We start from the raw sequence: 27670 nt of genomic DNA on the forward strand, positions 1-27670 counted from the left end.
CCGAGCTCGAACTCACAAACTGTGAGATCATGACCTGAGCCAAAGTTGGACGCTCAACCGACTGAACCACCCAGGCACCTCAAAAGAATATTCTAAAAGAAAAGAAAATAATCGAGTAACCCAAAAAAGACAGAAATGTAACAACAGATGGCACAAACAGAATTGGAAGATGCAAACCCAAGCATATCAATAATTACACTAAATGTTAATGGACAAAACATTCCAATTAATACCAGAGATTATCAAAATGGATTAAAAAAAAAAAAAAGCAAGACCCAATTATATGATGTATAAAAGAGAGGCACCTTACTTTCTTAATTAATTTATTTTTTATTTGGGATTAGTTGACACACAATGAGAAGCACTTTATTTTTAGTTTTTAATTTTTTTAATGTTTATTTTATTTTTTAAGAGAGAGAGAGAGAGAGAGAGACAGAGCATGAGCAGGGGAGGGGCAGAGAGAGAGGGAGACACAGAATCGGAAGCAGGCTCCAGGCTCTGAGCTGTCAGCACGGAGCCTGATGTGGGGCTCAAACTCACAAACCGTGAGATCATGACCTGAGCTGAAGTAAGACGCCTAACAGACTGAGGCACCCAGGCGCCCCGAGAAGCACTTTAAATATAAAGCCACACATTGGTTAAACTGATGAGGAAAAGTACATGACTTAAATACTAAGCAATTTTTAATGTAATTAAGTTTTTTTTTTCAATTTTTTTTTCAACGTTTTATTTATTTTTGAGACAGAGAGAGACAGAGCATGAACGGGGGAGGGGCAGAGAGAGAGGGAGACACAGAATCCGAAACAGGCTCCAGGCTCTGAGCCATCAGGCCAGAGCCCGACGCGGGGCTCGAACTCACGGACCGCGAGATCGTGACCTGGCTGAAGTCGGACGCTTAACCGACTGCGCCACCCACGCGCCCCTTAATGTAATTAAGTTTTAACATTAAAGCTATGTTTATTTCAGCTTAGGTGGACTTCAAGATACACAGCATTACCAGATGTGAGGAGGTAATTTGCCTACTGATCAAAGATTCGATTAATCAGGAAAACAATTGTTTTCAAAGGCTTCTAGTACCATAGAGCTTCAAAATACAGGAAAACAGAGTTAAATAAAGGGATAAAAAATCCAAAATATTGGCTGTTTGTGTTTTAAAACTTTCAGCATCATTTTCAAATAATAGTTTGAGGAGATTATTCTGTTCTCTTATAGCTTCCCTTGGGGCCATTAGCAAATCTAGTTTTATTTGAATACTTTGTAGTTTATAGGAAATCTGACTGATTTACAGATCTTTTCTTGGTCCTTTGTAATCTGCAGTTTTCTCATGATTCTTCAAGGTGTGGATTTATTTTTGTTTATCCTGTTCAGAATTGTTCTCTGCATGTGATGCCTGAATACGTTTCATCAATTAAAAACTTTTCCATCCATTTTTTTTTTCCATTTTAGATATGGCCTCTTCTCTACTCTTCCTATTCTGTACTTTAGGGAACAAGATGAATTGTAATTGACAACAATTACAACATTCATAACAATAACACCAATTTAGTGCTCACTGTACGGAAGGTGATTTCAGTTGAATTAATGCATGCGATGTTCACAGCCACTCCATGCGATAGACACTGGTTTCCCCCCAATTCACACACGAACACACCAAGACACAACACATCCTCTGTAATCAAAAGTTGCCAGGAATCAGAACCAACACCTGTAGGCGGGCATTTATTTTGTAAGCGGGAAGAGAAGGAAAGAAGAAAAGACCGGAAGTCAAGAATTGAAAAGCAGTGTGGGACCACTTCCACTATCATGAACACTATCTGCTTCAGGCTGAAACAAAATGACTGGTTACAAAAATAAGTCATCTGGATTTAAGATCCCCAAGTAGAAGTTTCTACCACAACTACGTAAAAACGATGCCATCCGTCCGACCATTTCTCACCATCTCCTAAGCGCCACGGATCCATAAGAATCTGCAGAAGGTTTCCTAGGTCTACCTTTTTGCTTGAACAATGACACAATTATATAAAGATATGACACAAGTTCTCTACTCCAGGGGCGCTGGTGTCCAGATCCATTTTCGCTTCGTCGAGCTCCCAGATGAGACTTGAAGAAAGAACTGAAATCTGAGGGTTAAAAAAAATGGCGGAGGGCATAATTATTCATCCCACAAGGAAGGGAGGAATCAGCTGAGAGCTGCTTCCATGAAGTCTGTAACAGTGTGTTGGTGGTTGGTAACAAGTGGCCCCTTGCTGCTCACCAAGCCGTAGAGAGGATGTCATCTTCTTTGTCACACCCACAAAAAGGGAAAGTCCCACAGCAAGGCTGCAGCCACGGTTTCCAAATGGTGTTGAACACAGAGAACTGCTGTGGGACAGGTGTGAGAGTCCTGCGATGCTCTTTTATGGCCGCCTCGATTTTCTTGACCACTGAGTCAAATAAGGCTTCATTGTCAGGGCTAAGAGGCCGGGCCTCAGAAGGGTCTCTTGAGATGTCAAAGAGCAGTGGAGGATCATGGTAGGTGACATCTCCAGAACATGGACATATTCCACTTCCATAGCAGGCATCAGCTCCGTCCGGGGAGAATTTGGGAGTCACGTAATGGACCTTCCACACCGTTGCACCTGGAAAACAGAGCTCTGTTGAAAGTGCCATAGTTGTTATCACTTTAGGACTCGTTCCATGGAAACCTATTTCTCAAATGCTTTCGCCAACAATCAACCATCCTGTGCACAGAGTTACTTAGCAATTGTAGCATTTCCTCAACTGTGAGAACAACACACAACTTTGCTGCCAGATTGAAAACTTTTTACCTTATCACAAGGGCATGTGGAAATATAGTTATTACCTGAATGGCTGCTATAATTCCAGAAGTTGTGAGTCTGATCACTACTTTGCTCTGACTTGCCATAGGCAAAATGGAAAGTTTCCTTTTCTTTTTTCTTTTCTTTTCTTTTTTCTTTTCTTTTTTCTTGTCTTGTCTTTCCTTTCCTCTTTTTTCTTTTCTTTTCTTTTCTTTTCTTTTATTCTTGTCTTTTTTTATTTAAAAAATTTGTTTAACATTTATTCAGTTTTGAGAGTGAGAGAGACAGAGCGTGAGCAGGGGAGGAGCAGAGAGAGAGGGAGACACAGAATCCAAAGCAGGATCCAGTATCTGAGCTATCAGCACAGAGCCTGATGCGGGGCTTGAACTCATGGACCACGAGATCATGACCTGAGCGGAAGTTGGATGCTTAATTGACTGAACAACCCAGGTATCTCTCTTTTCTTTTCTTTTCTTTTCTTTTCTTTTCTTTTCTTTTCTTTTCTTTTCTTTTCTTTCTCCTCTTTTTATTTGAGAAAGAAAGCGAGAACATGAGTGGGGGGAGGGGTTGAGGGAGAGAGAAAATCTCAAACAGGCTCCATGCTTGGTGCAGAGCCTGATGTGGGGCTCGATCCCACAACCCCGAGATCATGACCTGTGCCAAAATCAAGAGTTGGACTCTCAACCAACTGAGCCAGCCAGGCACCCCAAAATTCTAAAGCTAAATACCACTTTCAGGTCTGAAATTGACAAAGGTCATCTGGCAAGGTCAATCATTCCTTGTTCTATTCGTTCTCCATCTGTCTGTCCTTCTTTCTTTTATCTTTCATTATTTCCTTTCTTTCTTCCTGTATCAGTGGCTGGCAGTTCTATTTCCAGAGATCGATTTTAGTCAGAAAACATCATAAGCATTTCTCAGCGTCTGGTCAATGAAACTTCCATAGAAGTCTGTGAGTGAGGTTATATGGAAAAGATATGCTTTCCTAATCAATCACCTGACTTTACCCTTCCCCCAGATGGTGTTGAACATTGTACCACCTCTGTGCTTCTAACTTCTGAAATCTTGATTATGAAAATATAAGTAAAATTCTATTTGTTTAACCCTCCATCATTAAGTTTAGGAAGTTTTGCTGTTGGGGGGTGGGGGGCTGTTTTTCTTTCGTTACTCACCACTGAACATGTCCCTAAGTATAGAGAAGCTAGAAGAAAGAGGTTTTTGTCAGTTTGTTCTTGTTTTATGTGGGTGATTAGTCCACACTGACATGAAGAATGGATCACACCACAAGTGATAGGTCTCGCGGGAGAAAATTTTTATCTTTTCTGCAGATTAAGTTAATTCCCATCACATAAGGATTCTGGAACTTTATCCAACTGCCTTTGATAGAGCTTTTCCTACAGATGTAAGGAAATGAGTATCTTTTGTTAATTTACATTTGTTTTCATGAATCATCTAGCGCGAAGGTAAGGCAGAGACAGTTCATTGGAAGGGGACAGGACAGTTGTGTGGGTTACACTGCAGAGCTTACTCCCTGTTGCTAATTACTTCACTGTCCTTAGTTGTGAGCATTCATATTCTCTCTCTGTCTCTGGCATATTCGTGCACATGAGCTTACATACACCTGTAAAATCCTACCGCAGTACAATGGCTGCTTATAATTAACTTCCCCAAGGAAAAAGAACCTCAAACAGCTGGGCACTGTTTGTACATGGTAAAACTTCCCCCAAGAGGGAAAGGAAACGGGGCTGTGTTCTTATTGTGTCCCCACACTCCTGCCATCTCCATACTTACAATCCTTCTGATGCCACCTGGCCGTGTGCAGGTAGACCCCACAGTAGTGGAAGAGGAACTCATGGTCCGAGTGGGATACCCTGCCTTCCAGCAAGGGCATTAGATTCCGGCCATCAATCACTCTTTGGAGAGAAGGAGAAATGCAGAATGCGGTGAGAGGGGCACGGTTTCATCACACATCTTAAGACAAGAGGAAGTGAAGGGGAAGGGGAAGGGGGAGGACAAGGAGAAGGAGAAGGAGAGGAAGGGAAGGGGGGGAGACAAAGATGAAGAGAAAGACGAAGAAGAAGAAGGAGAAGGTGGAGGAGGAGAAGAAGATGGAGAAGAAGAAGAAGAAGAAAGGACTTTAAGCCTCACTACACATCTTCACCCATTATATACCAGTAACAACAACAACCACAAAAGAAAAAGGAAGAAATGTCACACAGTTTCTAAGACAGTGGAAGAGGTGAGTGGCTGGAGATACTATTCTGATACTTGGAAGACAGTATGAATGAGCGTCATGGATTGGAAAATTGAGCTCCTGACACTCATTTGATTCAAGAGCATCCCCCCCTCAGATGAGCAGATACCAGTCCCCACACGTGGAATTAAACCACTAGAGCATGGACCATGTCTCTTCATCTTAAAGCCCATAGATAAGTACAGCCTCCTTCATACGTTGACACAAATGCACTTGTATTCAGTCATTCACCTAATAAATATCTGCTTAATGGTCTGGACGATGTGGTGGATATAAAAGTGAATGAGACTCCACCCCACCCATGAGGACAGCCAAGCCTGTGTCTGCATACGCGTAGGAGAGACAAAGTAGAACGTGTCCTAATCGGGAAACATCCATCCACCCACCACCCACTAAGGGGAGAAAGATGTCTGCCCATCTTAACGGAATATTGAAAATTAAGTGATATACCACAAATACACATAGAACATTTTCTAACACATCCAAGTGCCTGTCAAATATATCTGCCAAGGTTAGGCGCAAATACCGTTTCCATACCTGTCCTGGGGCAATATCCCTCCACCTACATAAGACAGTGTCGGATAAATGTCCATTAGGCTTGTTGGTTCGTCAATCACTTTCCCAGCCTCCAGGACCGTCGGCCACCGGAATATTCCTGGGACACGAATGCCCCCCTCCCATCCGCCCATTCCTTTGCCACCTAAAACCAAAGATGAAAGCCAAGGATGAATTCAAGTCAATCATATTTCTCCACTCAGTTGGAAATTACGTCTAAATGGAATGTTTTCTGTCACTTGCCAAATTCTTGTTTCCAAGCAGTTGAAACTCCACTTGTAAAGCAAGTGCTGTCCTAATACAGTGCTATTATTTTGTGATGACAATGATTGCCATGGAGTTTCAATACTATGAGAAAAGAGAACATTCTGTGAGCTTTAAGAGAAAAAAAAAAATGAGGTTCTCTGGGCTGGGTAAAGGAAATTCTTCCAAAGTAGAACAAACATGAAACATTCACGGAACACCTTTTCCATGTGTGTTACTCTGACGGTACAAATTACAAAGAAAATACAAGACAGTGTCTCTCTATGTAGAAGTGGGGAAAACAATAAATGGGAAAACATTTAGGGTCCAAGATACTGGTCTTGTCAGTGTTCAAAGCCCCCACCCCCACCCCCAGTCTACAGCACCATTCTTAATGGAAAACGTAACCAGCTCTCTGAACTGAATTTATGTTTGTTTTATATATGGATAAACAACGAACAAAAAAAGCAAACATAAACCCACCTTGACATATACATGGTCGTATTTAATGCCTGGCAACTGTGTAGCGCACCTACAATAAAATTAATCGTCTGCCCAGGACACCCATTAACAGTATGCCTACAGCAAGTTGACATGACCTGTCAGAAAAGGTGGATGCTTTTAGGAGGTCACTTGTTGTCAGTTACAATGTATCATGTATCTGTCCTATCTTCCATCTAATATCCATCAGTCAACCAACTGATCAACCTATTGATCTGTCAAGGTATCATCTACCCATCATATCTATCTATCTATCTATCTATCCATGCGTCCAACCATCAATCCATCCAACCATCCATCCATCCATCCATCCATCCATCCAACAACTATCTATCTATCTATCTATCTATTTATCTATCTATCCAACCATCCATCCAACCATCCATCCATTCATCCATCCATCCATCCATCCATCCATCCATCCATCCATCTATCCATCATATCTGTCTGTCTATCCATCCATTCATCCATCCATCTATCCATCCATCTATCCATCCATCCATCCATCCATCCAACATCTATCTATCTATCTACCTATCCATGCATCCAACCATCCATTCATCCATCCATCCATCCATCCATCCATCCATCAATCCAACATCTATCTCTCCATCCATCCATCCATCGATCCAACATCTATCTATCCATCCATCCATGTATCTCTCCATATATCTATCTATCAATCATCTACCTATCTATTCTAAATTGTTTCATAAAGTACAAGGAAATCCTAAAGCTCTGATTTTTGTAATGAGGACAACTTGGACACGCTTTCACTTTGTTTTGATTGGGGTTCGGAGTGGTAGGAGAGGAGTAGCAAACACCAAGACTCTTCTTTTTGTTGGCCCCGCTTTGCAGATCTGTAAGGGCAGGCTCAGGAGAGCTACTCAATAACCCAGCATGGCACACATCAAAGACAGGCAAAAGAACTCCCTCAATGAGGAGGAAGGCCCCCGTGCTAGATCATTAATTCCTTTCCTCTTTGTTTCAGTGTTTGAAGCCTACTGATAACATGATCAATTTTATCTCATTAAGACCTGAATTTGGGTACTCAAGTGAGTATTATTCTAGAGTAAGTCATTCTCAGCTAGACAGGACTGTGGCCCTGGGGGACACTGGGTAATGTCTGGAGACGCGTTTGGTTGTCACTATTTTGCTGGGGAGGGGAGTGTTAAGTGCCCCTGGCATGTGCTGGGTGGGAACTAGAGATGCTATTCAATGCCCTACAGGGTCCAGGACGCCCCATCCCACAGTCATCAAGCTCCAAATGCTTAGACTGCAAGCCTGAGAGACCAGCTTTCGATAGTCACAGAGACCCTGTGCATTTCCACTCAAGAGGCTTTCCTTACTTCAGGCACTTCTGTCTTAAATTCTCAGAAATAGCCCCCAAACTTGCACCTTTTCCCATCTAGTTTCACATGAGAGTATAACTCACACAAGGATCTCCAAACCGAGTTTGCAAATGAGCACACGTGCATGCAAAGTTAAGTAGACGCTACTCGGGCATTAAAATAAAACATGCGGATTCTCCGCACATCACCTTTGTAGACGCCGTTGGAGCCGCCCAGCTGGGCCCCGCCTTCCTGCACCTCCAGGCGACCCCCGTTGTCCGACGTGAAGTACACCAGCGTGTGATTGGACAGGCGCTCCCGGTCCAGGGCCTCCAGGATCCTACCTGGTGCAGGTGCGGACAGGAAGCTCTCAACTTTCAGTGTGACCACGGTCATCTCCATGAGGTGCTTATTATCAGGCACTTGTTAGCGTAACAGTGTAACTAAGGGTTATTTTATTTTATTGTATAGGTTGTAATAATATATAATAAATCACTGTTACATACTCTAGTACATGGGTAGTATACGTAAGGATACTAAGAGTGGATACATAAATATATGCTATATAGCATAGAATGTATATGCTAAGTAGCATATACCATAAAATTGGGCTTTATATATTTATAATTACTTATTGCATATATTTGACATTATATGTAATATGTCATATATGTATATAAATATATATTCCATATAACTATATAATAAATAGTAAATATATAATAGGAATAACTTATTATATATAATAACATAATAATAAATATATTTAATAAATATAAAAGATGCTTCACATATCATAATGTTTTAAATTATAATAAATTGTAATCCACAACATATACTATACGATAAACATATTATGTGTATGTAAATATATGAAACTATAATTTATGTATTATAATCCTATATGCTTTTTATATGATAAAGTTCATACAATGGTATATAATATATATGTAAATATGAGGAAATATGTATAACTATAAAAGTTATGATTTAAAATATATTAAAATGTTATATTAAGCATATAATATTTTATCTAATGATATAGTATATTAGTAACATATACAATGTATATAATATATAATGTAAGTAACATATATATTAAAATATTGTATAATGTTTGATAACTATATGATAGTATTATATATTAGTTATTTATGTAATATTGATGGGTAATGTTTTCTGTACTGTGCAATTTTATATACATTTAATATATCATTTAGTAAATAATAAATGATTTTACATAACATATATTAAGTATAATATATGATATATAAAATATAACATGTAATATAAGAAGTATGCTATATAATACCTGCAAGAAATATATGTAATATATAATATACAGGAAAATATATTTATTTGAGAAATTATGTAATGATATGCACACACATTATATTCTATAAATACATGACGTATACACATAGAGTGTATGAGAACATATGAACTACTATGTAGATACAATACTATCATCGCTCAAGGATCAAACAGCCAAGACAAAAGTTTTAATAGGCAGTAAATATGAAGTCTGGCAGTTAGAAGAGCCTTACAATCAGTGATACAAAAGAGATAACAGATGAAACACTGACATTTGCAGGAATAAAGAAGCAAAGTCGTACCCTTGTGCCAGAGAGCAGCACGGTCCCCCCACCCCCCACCAGGATGTGCTGTCCCCACGGCTCTCTGAAGGTGGCACCGGACCCACAGGTCCTAAGCCTCCGACAATAATTAACATCTTCCCAGACTCGGCAAACATTGTGTGTTGAGTGTGGACACTCTCTTAAGAAGACAAACGAGTGTTTGAAACAAACAGATGGAAAGCCACATTCCACACGATGTTGACTTAATTTGTGATCCCAGCTGGACATCAGCCCTGGGCTTCTGTAGGTCTCACCTCCGTCCTGCCGTCCAGCAGGAGCCCCTTCCCCGGCCACATTCCTGTTCTACTCAAACATGCAAAGGCAACGTGGCTAACTGCAAAGAAAACTCCTTGAAACATGAACTCGTTAACCTTTCTGTTTCGTTGTTGAAAAGCAGTTTGTTTCCGAAGCCACATTGGCCTTTTTTTTTTTTTTTTAGAAACCTTGTAGCTAGAAATCAATGAAAGCCCTGATTTTGTTAGATAAAGTAAATGACACCGATGCAAATCCTGATATTTTTTGGAAATATTTCCATGTAAGCCTATGTGTATGCAAGGTGTAAAACATAGAGATGTCTGTGTCCATATGTATGTGCAAATGGCAACAGCATAATCATAAATATAAGACAAGATATGAGGAAAGACTGCAAAAATACAGAGTGTCTGACATATTTTTTTAAGACTCTGCTTGAATACAGAGTCTAAAATGTTCCCGAACCCTGGACATTTTAGGACATTCACTCTCTATGTCACTCTGACTGTAACATTGTTATGGCTTCTTGAGAAACTTAATAACTTAGGAAATGATCTTAAGTTGTATCATCATATTGCCAACTAGACACACACACACACACACACAAGACGCCTCTCTGGTTTTTGACCTGCCTCTGTTTTTGATGCGCTTTTCAAAAGCCATGAAGGGAGGGGTGCTTGGGTGGCTCCCTCGGTTAAGCATCCAACTTCGGCTCAGGTCGTGATCTCACGGTGCGTGGGTTTCAGCCCCACATAGGGGTCTGACAGCTCAGAGCCTGGAGCCTGCTTCCCAATCTGTGTCTCCCTCTCTCTCTGCCTCTCCCCTGCTCACACTACCTCTGTCTCTCTCAAAAATAAACATTAAAAAAAATCTGTTTTAATCCCTGAAGGGAAAAATACAGCAATGTATTTGGCAGGTGTCGTGCAAGGAAATGCTTACTCGACATTTCTCCCACGTACATAGGATGAGCCCCGGAACTAAATGCAATTAATAGCCTTTACAAGGAACCTGTAACACGGAGTTAACATAGACGGCAGAATAAACTTAATTATCTGTTAGTGGCAAACTCTGCCCCTTCGGGTAAAACTGGTCTTGGACTTAAGATAGAAGTGCCTTGTTTGCAAAGGAGATTATCCTGAAGGATAAAACACATCAAGGAAATAAACCACAATGTTGCAATGACACTAAGTTATCAGCCTACAGCTTGGCTTTACTTGTAGCAAGTTTCAATAAGTTTCAGTGTTTGTGTACATCTGCCAGGAAATTTAAAAAATATATATATATATATATATATTGTACTATGCACAGAGACATATATAAATCATGTATCCATACATATACACACATTAATATTTGGCTTGCATGGATAGATTTATATTAACATAATGATACACTGTTGATTCATAGGTATTAAATACATCAAATGTATTAATATTGATAGATATTAAATAGATATTAAATAAATAGATATTCATAAATAATGACTATTAAATACATATTAAATATTGAACACTTAAGTTAATTACATTCTTAGTTGATTTAATATTCATAGGTACTAAATAAATAGATATTAAATTAAAATTAGATATTAAATAGATATTAATCTTAATAGGTATTAAAGAGTAACCGATATTAATAGATATTAAATAAATATTAAGGGATATATTAATACATATATATTATATATATTTAATAGATGTTAAATATATCATTTAATATTAATAGATATGAAATAGATATTAAATACATTAAGTATACAATTAATAGATATTAAATATAAATTGAATAGATACTAAATTAATGGATACTAAGTTAAATCAATAGTAAATTAAATAGATATTAAATAGGTATTAAATATAAATAGATATTGAATAAATATTAAATAGAAATTAACATTAAATGTTAATAGATATTAAATGAATATATATCTTCTATATGTAAGAGTAACATTTTCATATTTAAGGAACTTTGAATATATTTTAAAACACATTTCAAACTCTGTGAATATCAGTGTAGAGTGTCGGCACAGAATAGTTTTCAAGCTTCAAGTAGAGGGGGAGAAAATTGTACTGTGTTTCAACAGTAAAATACCCTAGGGGCGCCAGCGTGGCTCAGGTGGTTAAGCATCCAACTTTGGCTCAGATCATGATCTCAAGGTTCATGAGTTTGGGCCCCGTGTCAGGCTCTGTGCTGACAGCTCAGAGCCTGGAGCCTGCTTCCGATTCTGGGTCTCCCTCTCTCTCTGCCCCTCCCCCGTTCATGCTCTGTCTCTCTCTGTGTCTCAAAAATAAAATAAATACATAAATAAATGCAAAAAAAAATTCAAAAGTAAAATTCCCTCCTTGTCATTCATTCCATTCGTCTTATTCTGTGTATTGATCGTATAGCTTTGAATCGAATGGCTTCGGTTTAGAATTCCCTCCTACATTTCTAAGCACTTCTCATAAAACAAACTAATACGAATATCGGGGAAGGACAGTATCCTTTAGTAACTTTACTAATTTCGTCTCTGTTTTCAAGACAGAAAACCCCACATTCGTCATCGTGACCGCTTTCTTGGGGGAATACTCACTGATTCTGCTGCACCTACGGCCAGATTTGAATTCGGTTCACGGGAACAAACACTTCTCGGCGGCCCCAACACAGGCAACGGCCCGCCCGTTCCCAGAAACCCCGTTTTCCTCAATACTCACCCACCATCCAGTCCATTTCTTCGACGTTATCTCCATAGAGCCCGTATTTACTGTGCCCCACAAACTTCTCTTTGGTGATCAGTGGGGTGTGCACGTGCAGAAAGGACACGAAGAGGAGGAAGGGGCCGCGTTTATACCTAACGGGTGGAACATTAACTGAGTTATCGCCACACACAAAGGTGTTTTCTTCACTTGGCTATGACGCTGCACAGGTTGAAAGGTGTTGCAACAGTGGATAGAGGTTGTGCGAGTACTTCAGTGATCAATGCCACTCACGGGAGTAACAAAAAGTATGGCGGAAAGACTGACCGTGGGTAGGAATAAACAATATGGGAACATTTGCACTGGCAACAAAATAGTGAGTGAGTTCTGACTTCGGAACAAAGAGTTCTTCACTCCCTCCTCCTCCTCCTCCTCCTCCTCCTCCTCCTCTTTCTCCCCAATTGCTGTCTGGAACATAGACATGATGGCTGGAGTTTTGGCATTAACTTTGAGCCATGAGGTTGCTGGCACAGCATCACAGGTCGCAAGAGAGGATGCTAATCCATGTTGTTTCTTGTAGTCTGCATTTTAACGTCACATGCAACCGTTTCAAATTGCCCCTTCACATACTCTTACAAGCGGGCATTATACAGGGTGAAGTGCATAGACATGGGGTGCGTTCTCTCAAGGACAGCCCTTGGGCTGAGTGAAAGCTGGGCTGAGTGACTATGTTCTGACCGCTGTGTTGGGGCAAAGAACGAACGTGGGGGTCGTGTAGGCATAGGAGTGAAGGAGGCTCCGTTGCCAGGGGTTAATCTCGTCTCCCATCTAGACCCCCATTCCCCATCTAGAAGGGAGCTTGTACTGAGCATATAAAACCTCAGACGACATATCTGGAAATTGAATCACGGCCCCATCTTTCACGGACAGGGAGGCGTTTCCAGGCTGTTTCTGAGAAGAAGCAAAATCAGCAGCCATCCGAAAGCTCGAATCCATTTAGACACCAATCCATATGGAAGCAGTTTTGCATGAACAAGAGCGAGCGAAATATAGCTCTTGGCCATTTCGGTGTTTAAAATTGGCAGGAAATTTAACTCTCAATTTTATTATTATTATTTTTTTATTTTTAAAGTTTATTTTCAGAGAGAGAGCAGGGGAGGAGCAGAGAGAGACAGAGAGAGAGAGAGAATCCCAAGCAGGCTCTATGCTGTCAGCACGGATCCCAACGTGAGGTTCACACTCAGGGACCGTGAGATCATGACCTGAGCCAAAGGTGGGGGGCTCCCGCGACTGAGCCGCCTGGGCGCCCCTCCATCTTATTCTAAGGAGAGACTCTGGTCTGTTGCAAACGTCACAGACACACGTGCGCACACGCACAGGCCCGCGTCCCCAAGACAAAGCCAACGTCTCTGCCGTGCAAACCAGAGCCCCAAGCAGGAAGTCCGGCCGGCAGGGGCCGCGTACCTGTCGATAAAGGCGAGGGCCTCCTTGAGCAGGAGGGAGGTTACCCGCTCCTCGCGCATGGGCTGCTGGACGATGTCATGATTTCTCATCAGGATACAGTTCCAGCGTCTCGTGAACCCGTAGCTGGAGTACCAGGACAGGAAGAAGAGGAAGGCCAGCAGGCCCAGGGCCAGGAGGACCTTCCAGGGCACGGGGAACCAGCGGGCGTATTTGGGGACGAGCAGCAGGACGGGCACGAGGCCGAGGGCTGCCGTGGACATCCACAGCTTTATACGCAGCCAGCGGTGCAGCTCGGGGGTCCTGGACGCCTGGCAGTCACTGAGCAGCCCAAAGGGCAGCCCGTAGAAGTAGTCGAAGCCGTGGTTGAGCGGGTGGTAACAGTGGTCGTTCCGAGAGGCGCAGCTCAAGCCCTGGTGCCATTTGCCTGCAGGGGACACACAGCGTCACCGGGGCGCCAGGACCTCCGTCCGTCTGTAGAACCCATGGGTTCCCGTATTTCTCTCCAACTCCGTAGCGGTCCCTACCACCCGCACCTTGCGCACAAAAACAGGGCCACAGAAAACCGTCCGCGTGCTGCCGGGACGGGAGTCCCTGCTGGGGGCAGAGGCAACAATTAGTGCGCAGAGCACAGCCACCTTCTCCATCAGACCCTTCCCACGGGTCTGGAAGGAGCCGGAAAGCCAGATCGCATGTGCTGGGTGTTTTCTGCCCCCCTCCGAGCTGCTCGCTGTGGGTTTGCCCCCAGATGCTGTAATCTGACTCCTTTGTTCCATGCCCCCGAAAGGGAACCAGAATTCTACCCAAAGATCTGGTCCAAGAGCCCTGAGTAACGATCATAAGGGAGCCACGAGGAAAAGGACTCAGGTGATGGTTCCCGTTCCTTTTATTGAGCACCTACTACATGGCTCACATACATGCTCATTCATTTACGCACGTGATTATACTTAACCCACTCCAGACCCCTTACTGCCAGTGAGAAATTCACCCTCGTATTAACAGGCCTCAGGTCATGTTAATTTTTTTTTTTAATTTTTTTTTTCAACGTTGATTTATTTTTGGGACAGAGAGAGACAGAGCATGAACGGGCGAGGGGCAGAGAGAGAGGGAGACACAGAATCGGAAACAGGCTCCAGGCTCCGAGCCATCAGCCCAGAGCCCCGACGCGGGGCTCGAACTCACGGACCGCGAGATCGTGACCTGGCTGAAGTCGGACGCTTAACCGACTGCGCCACCCAGGCGCCCCAGGTCATGTTCATTAAAAACGACACAGCTGAATGGGAACTCAGGTTTGGCCGTGCCCTAGAATATTCCTGAAAGATCGCGTACAAGATCTCCGTCCACACGGTGGCCATTGGGGTTCATTGAGGGATGATTGCGCTACAGGTCACATTCGGGGGGAACCAGGGTCATTCTTTTTTTTTATTTGACTGCTTCAAGCGAGGGCAGCCGAGATCCTCGAAGAAGCCTGAAGAGACTGGGTACAGGGAGCAGACAGCATCTTGTTGGCTCATCTCTTGATGGGGGAAAAATGCACTGGATAGACATTCCACGGAAAAAAAACTTGATGGGATGCTGTCACAGTGTCATGGGTCTCCCCAAAAGGGCGTACGATATCAAACAACCCGTATAAACAGATTTCCTGCCCCAATTTCTTGTCTTTACCTTACTTTGTTGTAAGACTACAGTATATACTTTGCTGTAAGAGTACAATATACACTTTGTTGTAAGAGTACAATATACACTTTGTTGTACGAGTACAATATACACTTTGTTGTAAGAGTACAATATACACTTTGTTGTAAGAGTACAATATACACTTTGTTGTAAGAGTACAATATACACTTTGTTGTAAGAGTACAATATACACTATCTACAACTTGCAAATATCTTCTCTTTAGCTTACTCTGTTGTAAGAACACAATATATACTATATATAACTTACAAATATGTGTTCATCAATTGTTTGTGTTATCTGGCAAGGCTTCCGGTCAATAGCAACCTATTAGTAGTTAAGTTTGGTGCGGGGGGTTGGGGGGGGGCAGTTAGAAGCTGTATGTGGATTATCAGCTGTGAGGGGGGTTGGTGCCCGTAAGAGCCTCATCGTTCAAAGGTCAAATGTAGTAACTTGGTCACCATTCATGCTTTTGGTTGAACAGGACGTATTTAAAAATGCACTCACTCGGGCGCCTGGGTGGCCCAGTGGGTTAAGCATCTGACTCCTGCTTTCGGTTCAGGTCATGATCTCACAGTTTGTGAGTTCGAGCCCTGTGTTGCACCCTGTGCGGACAGCGTGGAACCTGCTTGGGAATCTCTCTCTCTTTCTGAGTTCCTCCCCCCCCCCAACTCTCTCTCTCTCTCTCTCTCAAAATAAATAAATAACCTTTCAAATAAAAAAATAAATAAAAGTGCACTCACTTCCCGGCTACTAATGATGTCATAAAACTAGCGCCTCCCCCGCCCCAACACACACACAGAATATCTACAAGCTGACTTCCCCAATAGCCTCCCTGCTCTGGACTCCGGAAAGGTCCTGAGTAATCGTGCATCCGACTCCTTCCCCGCGTGTCTCCTGCCACCCAGAAGTCAGCTGGCGTGCACCCAGCGGACGTCCCCCGGGGAGGCCTGAGCCCCACTGCCAGGGGACGTGTGTCCCCACGTGTCCACAGCCCATACCTATGAGTCCCGTGCGATAGCCCCGATGTTGTAGCAGCTTGGCGAACGTGGTTTCGTTGGTGGGCAGACCGCCGGAGCCTCCGAGCCAGGTAAGGACGCGGTTCAGGTTGAAGGGAGAGGCCATCCCTAAACTCACAGAAGCAGAGAGCAGGTGACGTATACAGGCCGCGTGGTGACACGAGAAACCCCAGGGCTCATAGTCCTTTCCTTCAAGCGTCTCCCCAACACTGTTCTTTCCCCAATTGTGCGTGCTTTCTTTGCGTCTACTTAGCTAACCCTCACATTTGTCACATGCACCTGCTGTCTTGTCATCAGGATCCCCAGCTTCAGAAAGCATGTCCGGTCACAATGGAATCTCATATTCACCGTGCAGGACTCTTCAGTACATACACATGCCCCAAACATTGTGCGGGGCGTATCTGTGCTGAAAATTTATTCACTGATTGTTCGAGGTTCAAATGTAACTGTGCACGTGACTCTGGGTGACGTCGCTGGACCTCGATTCTCAACTTTGATCTCATCTTTCTTTTTAAGACTTTTTTTAATGTTTTATTTATTTTTGACCGAAAGAGAGGGACAGACGCAAGTAGGAAAGGGGCAGAGAGAGAGGGACACACAGAATCCGAAGCAGGCTCCAGGCTCCGAGTCATCAGCACAGACCCCCATGCAGGACTCAAACTCACGAACCGTGAGATCACGACCTGAGCCGAAGTAGGATGCTTAACGGACTGAGCCACCCCGGCGCCCCTCATCACGTCTTTCTACACGGTGAGAAGCCCGCTCTCCTCCAGACCTTCCTCTGAACTTTACGTCCTATCTGCGACATCTCTATAGCGATGAATCCCAATCTTGGCCTGGCCAACACACCAGTCCACAGTCATGTGACTTCAAACCTACCTCAGCCAAGGACGCCATGATGCCCCCAGCCACCCAACGCACAAATTCCTTTCCTAGCCTCTTTGTCACACACCCTGCCCTGTTCTGCCCTATCCAGTGTCCAGTCCTGATAATTCTGTCCCGGTAAACGCTAGGGATATCTATCATAGCTTCGGAGCACAGCTTCCACTGGGCTGTATGGCATACGCCAGCCAGTCTCCATGCGTCATCTCAGTCACCTTCTCAACAACCCTTCCAACCTACACCCCTCCACTGGTCAAACCTCATGACTGTCCGTCCAGCACCCGTTACAGAAATCTAAGTCTGGGGTGTAGACTGCACAGTCTTTTGATTATCGGTGTGGCCACCTCCTTCTCCACACACTCATGCGTGACTGCGTTACCTGAGCGTGTCATTTCCTCTGCTGGGCACACCCAGAGTCCTGACTCAGAAACGCTGCATTTTTAGGAACACGTTCCAGGACAACTTTCTGCGGATGCTTTACGGGCCCTTCGGGGCTTCCAAAGCTCACTGAACTGTTCCTTGCATCTCAACCACTAAAACACATGCACTTTGAGGTATGTCCTACTTACGTCACAACGATCACCTATAAATAAAAGGTACCAATGTGCACGATCAATAAAAAAAAAATCAGTATATGTTTCAATAGCCTTGTGATCCAACCTACAGCTTTGTTTTTCCCTTCCCAAGAGCAACGGGTACATTAAAAACGATGCCTTTTGCAAATCCTAGAAGGCAAAAACCATGCCTGTCATTTGCAAGGAAAGTGGTTACATCTTCTCATTAAATGTAGGTATCTGTTTACATCTTGGTGTGTGCACAAAAGTTTGATGGGCGCCATTCACATGACACGACACTCAACACCTAAAAGAGCTTAAAAACATCTCCATCCTGCCGAGCCCTCAGCCACGCCAGCTCCCCTCTCAGAGGCGGCCGGCGTGACCAGCTGCTTTTCCAGGACAATGACAGAGCTCTATTCCATTGTGCACGACCTCTACTCTGCGTTTTCAGGTTGCTTTCCCCATCTAACAAAAAACATCTTGCAGCACGCTCAGGGTCCACGTGTTAGAAGATTTGTCTACCATTTTAAAGATGCATTGGGTTCCACACTATTGGCTTGATCACTTCCTACCGACAGACATTTAATGTTATTTCCCCAGTTGACTTGCTCCCTCAAAAGGTTCAGAAAACTCATTTTCACATCATCAGTACCCAGAGTCCTGATTTCTCAGGGCGCCTGGGCGGCTCAGTCGGTTAAGCATCTGACTCTTGATTTCAGCTCAGCTCATGATCTCCCGGTTTGTGAGTTCGAGCCCCATGTCAGGCTCTACACTGGCAACACAGAGCCTGCTTGTGATTCTCTCTCTCCTTCTCTCTCTGACCCTCCTGCTCTCTCTCTCTCTCTCTTTCAAAATCAATAAATAAACTTTAAAAAAAAGTCTTTAAAAAAAAAACAAGAGCCTTGATTTCTGCCAAATCTGAGTGGTGAAAACATCTCATGAAGGTCCACCACCATTACTCTCATGAAGACGGGTGGACACTATATCCCTTTGTTCAAAAGCTCGATCTTGGTTTTATTTTCAGCCTGGCACCTTTCCTAAACTATTTTTGCTGAAAGTTAGGGGTAAGAAACATTTGGAACTTCTCCATCATAAAAGGTTGGCTATGTTCTTGCTGAGTCCAAAACTTGGACAAGGAGCTGGGACACTGCTCGCCAAACCCGGCCACTGGATGCGCACAGTGGGGCAGCCTGGGAGGCACTTGTCAAGACTCTCGGCCGTGTAAACTCTGCAGGTGTAAAAACATGACCCCCATTTGCACTGAGACTCTTAATCCCATAAATGACCGATCTCGAGAATCCTTACGAGGAGGAGTGAACAATAAACAAATAAGAAGGAAGCACGAGAGAAAGACAAGACTGTTGAGTTCCTGCACCTGATCTGACGGGGTACCGGCCGGTCAGGAAGGCAGTCCTACTCGGGGTGCACACGGACGCAGCCGCCAGGTGCTGGGTGAGCCGCACGCCCTCACTCGCCAGGCGGTCGATATTCGGTGTGCTGCGGGCAGACAGACAGACAGAGGATTCAGCACCTGTGTTTCGCATTCTCAGCAAAGCACGGAACATTCGAAGCCATCCACTCTGGCGTGAGTCCCACTGACTCTGTTCCCGCCAAACCTTATAAAACACATGCTCTTTAACCTTCTATCCATCCACCTGCTGGGACGCATCGATGCCCAGAAGGGACACGAAAACAGAGTTTACAAGAATATGTCTCCAGGCACAACTGCGTGTACAATTCAACTATTACCGCCCCGGGCGCATTGGCCTGTCCATGCAAAACTTAGCCCATTTGGTTATATTATATTCCTGAAATGAAGGGGTAACTTGGATCACATTAAATTTTACTGTAATTCTTCTAGGAAAAGGTGACTTAAAAAAAAATAACCGAATTGTGACATTTTGGATGGTCCCTTATTGCCCGCTTTGGTCGTCTGATGTTTTAAGGTCTCCAAAATCTTTCGGGAGAACAGTAGACTGTAGGCTCTCCCATGACGAAAGCATGTCCCCAGTCTTGATGACGTACTACTCACACAACCGCACAGCGGTGTGATCGGGGAGGGTGTCAGATACGCCCAAAGAGCCTCAGTGTCGGTGTTGGGGACGATCTGTGTGTACCTCCCAGTACTTTGTGTGGCTAGAGTCACTGCCTGGTTGACAGTCACAAGAATCCCGGACAGTCTTCCATCTTAACCACGACTGGAGGAGGTGACTAGAGAACAGTGCTCGTGTGGCCCCAAATTGCCCTTAAGAAGACCAAAACTATGCTTAAAATACAGGACTGGTCCATGACCCACGTTGCAAGGACAAATAATATCAACGTGTGCTGTTGACGGCCACACGGGATGTGCTGTCTGTTATGGTGGCCCTGGGACGGGATGCGGTATCCGTTATACCGCGGTCATATGTGATAGGGATGGTCATGGGTGATAGGACTCAGCGGATGTGAAATTTCCAGAAGAAACCAATCCTGGGAGACAGAAAGCAGATGGGCAACTAGCAGTTGAGGGACCAGGGCATCACCATCTGGGGATGGGTGACCTCCTTACCTCACTGTGTTATTGCCGTAGCAACAGACATCTCCCACCCCGAGGTCATCGGCCATCAGGAGCACAATATTGGGCCTCGAATTCCTTGTCATCAGCGCTGAGCTCAGGCCCCCAAACAGGCACCAGAGGTGAACGGACAGCCAGCAGGTCCTGGAGGCGTTTGGGGACGTGACAAACAGAAGACTGTCAACCGCGTCTACATGTCGGGCAACTGAAAATATGAAACACTGTGATTCCTCACCCATTCCAACTACACCAAGGACCTGAGTGGGCTTGCTCAGAGGCCACAAGTTTTGTGTTTTAAAGTCATGTGGTTTTTTTTTTAACATTTATTTATTTTTGAGACAGAGAGAGAGACAGAGCGTGAGTGGGGGAGGGACAGAGAGAGAGGGAGACACAGAATCAGAAGCAGGCTCCAGGCTCCGAGCCGTCAGCACAGAGCCTGACGTGGGTCTCGAACTCACGAACCGCGAGATCGTGACCTGGGCCGAAGTCGGACCCTCAACTACAGAGCCACCCAAGCATCCCAAAACTCATGTTTTGTGTTAACATACTCTCACGTTCAAATTAGTTTTATATGTCTGGTGATATTTAAATTCTTATCATGCTACACAGGGTTTTGTGATAGGAAACCCTTAAAGAAGACCAACAGTGCAAGGGCACCGGGGTGGCTCTGTCTGTTGGGAGTCCCACTCTTGATTTCGGCTCAGGTCATGATCCCAGGGTCACAGGATCGAGCCCCACGTTGTGCTCTGTGCTGACAGTATGAAGCCTGCTTGGGATTCTCTCTCTCTGTCTCTGCCCCTCTCCCCCACACTCACTCATGCTCTCTCTCTCTCTCTCAAAATAAATAAATAAAACTTAAAAAAAAAAAAGACTTAATAGCAATTAACCATGAGTGCAAGGCCTAATAGTTTGATTGATTTAAATAAAAACTGAAAATGGAAAATCAGAGGCCAGCCACCAGCTAGTCAGCCTTTTGCTTTTTTTTTTTTTCAACGTTGACCTGTCCTTTTTAAAATATTAAAATATATATTTAAAATACCATCGGGAATCCTTTTGACACCCGAAAGGGGAAATGTAATCTACTTCTATATCCTACTGAGTGTTAGGCTGTAGAATCACCCATTTGTCACTGCCGAATGGTACCCTATGGGCAGAAAAGCACAAACAGCCTTTGACCGAAATCCCCACAAACTGAGATGAGGACCATTCTCCGGTGCAAGAAGCTAGTTCCCCAACCCCGGAGTTTCCATCCGACCCATTTTACCTTCTGTTAGTTCTACCTCAAAAAAGTTCTACCTCAAAAAAAAAAAAGTTCTACCACAGATTAAGTCCAAAGACTTAAATCCACTGGCCTCCATCCATTTTCAGAGCAATCATGGCACGCCAATCATGGTGTCTCTCACTCACATATCCGAAGACTCTCCTGAATGGTCTGCCTGGCCCTTCCCGGTTTTGCCACTTGGGCCGCACCAAAATGCAGCCAAGCACAGCGACCCTATCAATATACAAAGCTGGTTGCTATGCTCCGTAGAGAATTCCAACGGCCTCCCATTGCGCCATGATTGACAAGCCTCAGCAAATGGTGCTCTGCTACTCTGTCATGGCTTCCTCTCTCTGCCCACTCCCCACCCCTCGCTCCTCCATGGACATCCTTAAAATCCCTACAACAATCTGACTTTGGCCCTTGTACAACCCCCACCTCCGTGCTGTCATCCTTAAGGTAAGCATTCCTCATAAAAGCCACCCTATAGGATGCCATCAACCCATAGCCCCCGGCACACCCCTCATGACCCTCATCACGTGTCAAGCAGACAAAGCAGCGCTAACATCAGCGAGGGTGAACAGCACTGGGACATCGAACCCTTCCGTCTGGATACAAAGGACAATGACAGTTTACGAGGTCGCATACTTACCACTTACGGAATGGCCACATCATGGCTGCAACAGCGATATCTCTCTCATGGGCAGACGAGTCCACCCGTGAACGCGGTCACCCCCTCGATTCTTTATACCTAATTGCAAACAAGTCGCGTTTGACCAGAGAGAATGTGACAAACACCATGCGTGACCCAGTCGTTCCTGGACACTTGTCGTGGCAGACTCCCGACAAACGATGATCTGGCCACAAAAACCCTTCATTCCAGAGTCAGTAGAACAAATAAGTCATCAACCCACTGACTGACATTTTTCAGGGCGCCTTGGGGGCTCAGTCGGTTGAGTGTCCAGGTTCAGCTCAGCTCGTGATCTCACGGTTCCTGAGTTTGAGCCCCGTGTAGGGTTCACTGCGGTTAGCACACAGCCTGTTTCCGATCCTCTGTCTCCCTCTCTCTCTGCCCCTCTCCCCGCTCGTGCTCTCTCAAAAATAAATACACATTTTTTTAAAGAAAGGAAAGAACGTTTTTCTGCCCAAGGTGCCTAATCAATGCCTACCTTAAAAAGCACAGTGATCAACACCATGAACCCGTGGCCGCATTGGCCAAACTCATTGAGGTCAAGAAGGCATGTTTAGCCGCTGTAATTATGATGATTTTATAAGAGTCCAAAGACCGGAAGAGTCCTGTGTGGGGCCCCCCCCCCCGCCCCGCCAAAGACCCTCAGATGGCTCCAGGTGGGTGAAGTTTTGTAGGTTGATGGGCCACCCCCAAGGAAAATGATATATAATCATGGCTAATGACCCCACCATAGAGTTTACAGGGTTTCCTCATCCCCAAGGCATTTCCACACACATGTTCCCATTGGCTCCTTAAAACATTTCACCCTGCTTGCCTCGAAGGGTTAATGACAGTTTTGTTTTATGGGAGAAGGAGCTGCAGTGAGAGAGTTTTGAACACTTTCACGAAGGCCAGTGAATTGGAGAGGTCCCATTTGGATGGTCTCTGTCTCTCCATCGTGTGTGTGTGTGTGTGTGTGTGTGTGTGTGTGTGTGTGTGTGTGCAGTTCTCACCTTCTCATCTTAGACCTCCAGTGACGATCTCAAGTGACACAGTTCTAGAAGCTGACTCTCCTGGGGCATTTGGTGAGGCTCACACGCCACCTTTCAGCGGTGGCCCGTTTCCTCTGACCCATGGTACCCAATCAATACCTTACTGAGAGAGAGGTTATCAGATACTGATAAGGAAGAACCTTCGGGTGGGGCTTTATATGGGAATAGGGTCTTTGCAGATGTGATTAAGTGAAGGATCTGAGATGAGCTCATGCTGGATCAGGGTGGTCCTAAATCCAAGGGCAAGTGTCCTTGTAAGAGACAAGAGGAGACAGACACAGAAGAGAAGCCATGTGAAGGCGGAGGCAGAGACGGGAGGGAGGCGGCCACAAGTCCAGGGACGCCTGCAGCCCCAGAAGCTGGAAGAGGCAAGAAGGACCCTCCCCTGGAGCCTGTGGAAGGAGCACAGCCCTGCTCTGGATCTCAGTGATCCTTCCCTGCCTGGGTCTCAGCAGCCCTGCCCTTAGTTTGTGACCATTTGTTACACCAGCCTGAGGAGACAAATAGAAGTAATTGTAGGGGAGTGGGGGGAGGGAGCAGAAAACTTCCCTGTGCCAAGAGACACCATCAGCAAAGCAAAAGTGGCATGTTCAGAGAAGGAGAAAACATTTGCAATATTTTCTATCAATAGATCGGACAAGGGATAAAGGTACCGTAAAAATCAGACATAGGTTGTCCACAGGCAACTGACAGCACACAGACACGATTAACGAGCACATCGCTGTAGGCTTAGCCTCTTTGGCAACCGGAACAGGTACGTTTTAAGCATCACCAGGCCGTAGAGCTATCAAACCTCCAGTAATTTCTCCAGGGTCAACAGCGGGCACTTGTGCTGCCGGTGAAAGCTTCTGTGGGGGTATGTGGCCATGAAATAGTAGATTAAAAAAATATCATAAGCTATCACACACCGCTTGTGATTTCTTACTCCGGACAAACGCTCGGCCAGCGCGCAACACTCAGGAGTGAGGGTGTTCAGGGCAACACTGCCTTTATTTACTTTTATTTACTTTTAATTTTTTTAACGTTTATTTATTTTTGAGACAGAGAGAGACAGAGCATGAATGGGGGAGGGGCAGAGAGAGAGAGGGAGACACAGAAACTGAAGCAGGTTCCAGGCTCTGAGCTGTCAGCACAGAGCTCTTGCGGGGCTCGAACTCACGCGAGATCACGCGAGATCTCGCGAGATCATGACCTGAGCCGAAGTCGGACGCTCAACCGACTGAGCCACCCAGGCGCCCCTATGATTTTGTTTTCATGTGTATTTGTTTTTGAGGGAAACAGAGAGCAAGCACCAGCAGGGGAGGGGCAGAGAGAGAGGGAGACACAGAATGCGAAACAGGCTCCGGGCTCCGAGCTGTCGGCACAGAGCCCGACGCGGGGCTCGAACTCACGCGAGATCACACGAGATCTCGCGAGGTCATGACCTGAGCCGAAGTCAGCCGCTCAACCGACTGAGCCACCCAGGCGCCCCATCACACTGCTTTTAAATATGCCATGCTGAAGCCGGCTGAAATCGTGCTGCGGTGACATCGGTAATTAACCCGGCATACACTCTTAGTGTGGAATTCTGTGCTCTTTTCCTTAAAATAGAGAGGATGTACACGTCGATCCTTTAGGGTTTTTTGATGGTAAAGCTGGATCATCCTGCGAGGCATTCGTCAACCCCAGCTGACATCAAAACACTAATTACTTTGACGGGACCTTTCATCCAGGGGCACACAGATGCAACCTGGGTGTCATGGCCTCACGCTTTGGAGGACGGGGGAATAATCATATGATTTGTCCCACTCTTCCGCGGATACAGTGGGCTCCAGGAGTGGGGCTGTAGCTTAGGGTCAACCAATAAAGTCAACTGCAGCCTAATTAAAACACTGTCTCTAATTAAGACCCACTAGCCAAGACCTTCCAGGCATTGAAGCCAGTCCTTTCTTTGCCCTGTGCTCAGAGCCAAGCCCTGCAGCGGAGAGAGTCAAGGCAGCCAACGCAGAGATGCATAAAGAAATCCCCACGGATCACGATCTCTCAGTATCAGCACTGAGAGCATCATCTGGGGCTGGGTGGCTCTCGCATGGAGGGGAGGAGCGATGTCTCTGGTCTCCACCCGCCACCTGCTCTGAGAACCCCCACTCCACACGTGACAACTAAAGTGATTCCCAGACATCACCCAGTGTCCCCCAGAGGCACGACATGGTCCTGTCTCCGTGGCAAGCTGCACTGAAGCCGCCTGATAGGAAATCATTCTCGGATGGTATCAAAAGCTATTGATTCATCCTGCAAGATTCCGATGTTCTCATCCAGAGCTGTGGATGGAGAACAGACCATCTGTGATTCTCTTCTATGTTTTCCCTAGTTTATATACGAGAATGAAAACTGAAGTTGACAGTTTTGTGAGGGCTTTATTTTACTGAGTCCTTCTGGAAAGAATTGAGCACGTGGAGTGTGGCTTTATCACCTCGGGTCTCCTCACGCATCTGAGAGACTTCTAAAAACATTCACATCAATCCCCAAACTTCCTCCAACCTGCCTGATCTTCAGTGACTCTGGCAACGTCATTATGATAAAATATAACAGGGAATACGCAACAGTAAGAAAAAAATTTAAATACGTCTGTTATTTTTTTCCCACTAACAATTCATACAAAAACCCCACATTTTTCACAGGATGAGAAAAACTCATTACTGCTTTCAGCTAAGAAAAACTCCACTAAAAAAATATTCAATGACACCATTATGAAGTAAATTCAGAGACCAGAAGCCTGGTTTCTAAATTGGCAAAATTCTTATGGGATGGGTCCACCTGTGGTTTTCAATATTTCAGTGTTTGTTCATTCACTGCAATGGCACATTATCCCATTCAAGGAGGATAACAGATAGCTGAAAGGGAGAAAGAAAGAAAGAAAGAAAGAAAGAAAGAAAGAAAGAAAGAAAAGAAAGAAAGAAAGAAATAAAGAAAGAAGAAAGAGAAAGAAAGAAAAAAGGGAAGGAGGAAGGAAGGAAGGAAGGAAGGAAGGAAGAGATTGGGAAGGAGGGGGGGAGGGGGTAAGAAAAGAAAGAAAGAAAGAAAGAAAGAAAGAAAGAAAGAGGGAGCGCAAAATTTAAAGTTTACAAACTTACTCGTAGAGATTTTACCATTTTACTACCAAGCAAAGGTCACCCACCTCCAAGACCTCTGATTACCCTCCCTACTTGTCTTCCTGGAAACACCATAAATACTCTTAAACACTTCACATCCACTCCAGAAAATACAATTTTATACAGATATCCCCTCACAGGTGAGTGGGTAAATCAATTCTGGGATATCTAGAATCCTATAGAATACCATCCGGCCACCATAAGGAGCAAACTGTCAATAACACAGGCAGCACCAGGGAGGGATCTCCAAGTGATTAGGCTGAGTAAAAAAAAAAAAAGCCACAAAAAAATATATATAATATTTCACACTCCCAGTTATATAAAATCCTAGAAAACATAAAAAAAAGAGAGAGAGAGAGACAGAGAGAGATGATTCAATACAACTAACACTCAACCCTTCATGCTCAACCTTGTTGACCGTTAAAAATTTCAGCACACCAAACTGGAATTAGTTTAACTTAACGTCTTTTACATTAATTATATGAACTTAACATATTTTACTTACTTGAAACAAGTGGTTTCTCCAATTCCTACATTTGTGGACACGGGTCCTGTGCGTCCAGGCTCCTGCCACGGTTCCAAGAGACTGCGCTCATTATTATAATTAAACGTTTATTAAGTACCAAGGTTGTGCCCTGCTCAAGTCTGTCAATTATCTTTATATTTAAATATAACCTACCTGGCAGCTTTTGCATACTTATTTACCAAAGGAATATTTCATCTCAGCTTTCAACTGCCACTAAATACTCATGTATAATTAAGGACACTTAATTAAGTCGAATACGTTTTCTGCCAGGATAATTTAAAAAAAACCAAAATCTCCACCAAGGATTCCAGTTAGACTTTCAAAATAGAGACGAGAGGGTAGATGTACAACAAGAATTTCACCATCTTCAATTCTGACGCCAACTTTCTTTTCTTTTTTTTTTTTTTTCAACATTTATTTATTTTTGGGACAGAGAGAGACAGAGCATGAACGGGGGAGGGGCAGAGAGAGAGGGAGACACAGAATCGGAAACAGGCTCCAGGCTCTGAGCCATCAGCCCAGAGCCTGACGCGGGGCTCGAACTCACGGACCGCGAGACCGTGACCTGGCTGAAGTCGGACGCTTAACCGACTGCGCCACCCAGGCGCCCCTCTGACGCCAACTTTCAAGAGTAGCTTC

General features: G+C 44.5%; 1 protein-coding gene across 1 annotated transcript; it reads right to left on the reverse strand.

The window, feature by feature from the left end:
• Positions 1–923: 923 nt before the first annotated feature.
• On the reverse strand, positions 924–27413 carry ARSH (arylsulfatase family member H). The gene is made up of 11 exons (XM_040460142.1): positions 27011–27413; positions 22305–22403; positions 20386–20535; positions 19213–19334; positions 16381–16506; positions 13708–14131; positions 12262–12398; positions 7889–8023; positions 5587–5749; positions 4587–4708; positions 924–2618 (listed from the first exon to the last, which is right to left on the reverse strand). The coding sequence occupies exons 2-11, from the start codon at positions 22325–22327 to the stop codon at positions 2251–2253; spliced, it is 1770 nt and encodes a 589-aa protein (XP_040316076.1). The 5' UTR covers positions 22328–22403; positions 27011–27413; the 3' UTR covers positions 924–2250.
• Positions 27414–27670: the final 257 nt, after the last annotated feature.

The sequence above is a fragment of the Herpailurus yagouaroundi genome, unplaced genomic scaffold (assembly GCF_014898765.1).
Source record: "Herpailurus yagouaroundi ecotype Mexico unplaced genomic scaffold, PumYag 248, whole genome shotgun sequence".
In the NCBI taxonomy this organism is placed as follows: Eukaryota; Metazoa; Chordata; class Mammalia; order Carnivora; family Felidae; genus Herpailurus; species Herpailurus yagouaroundi.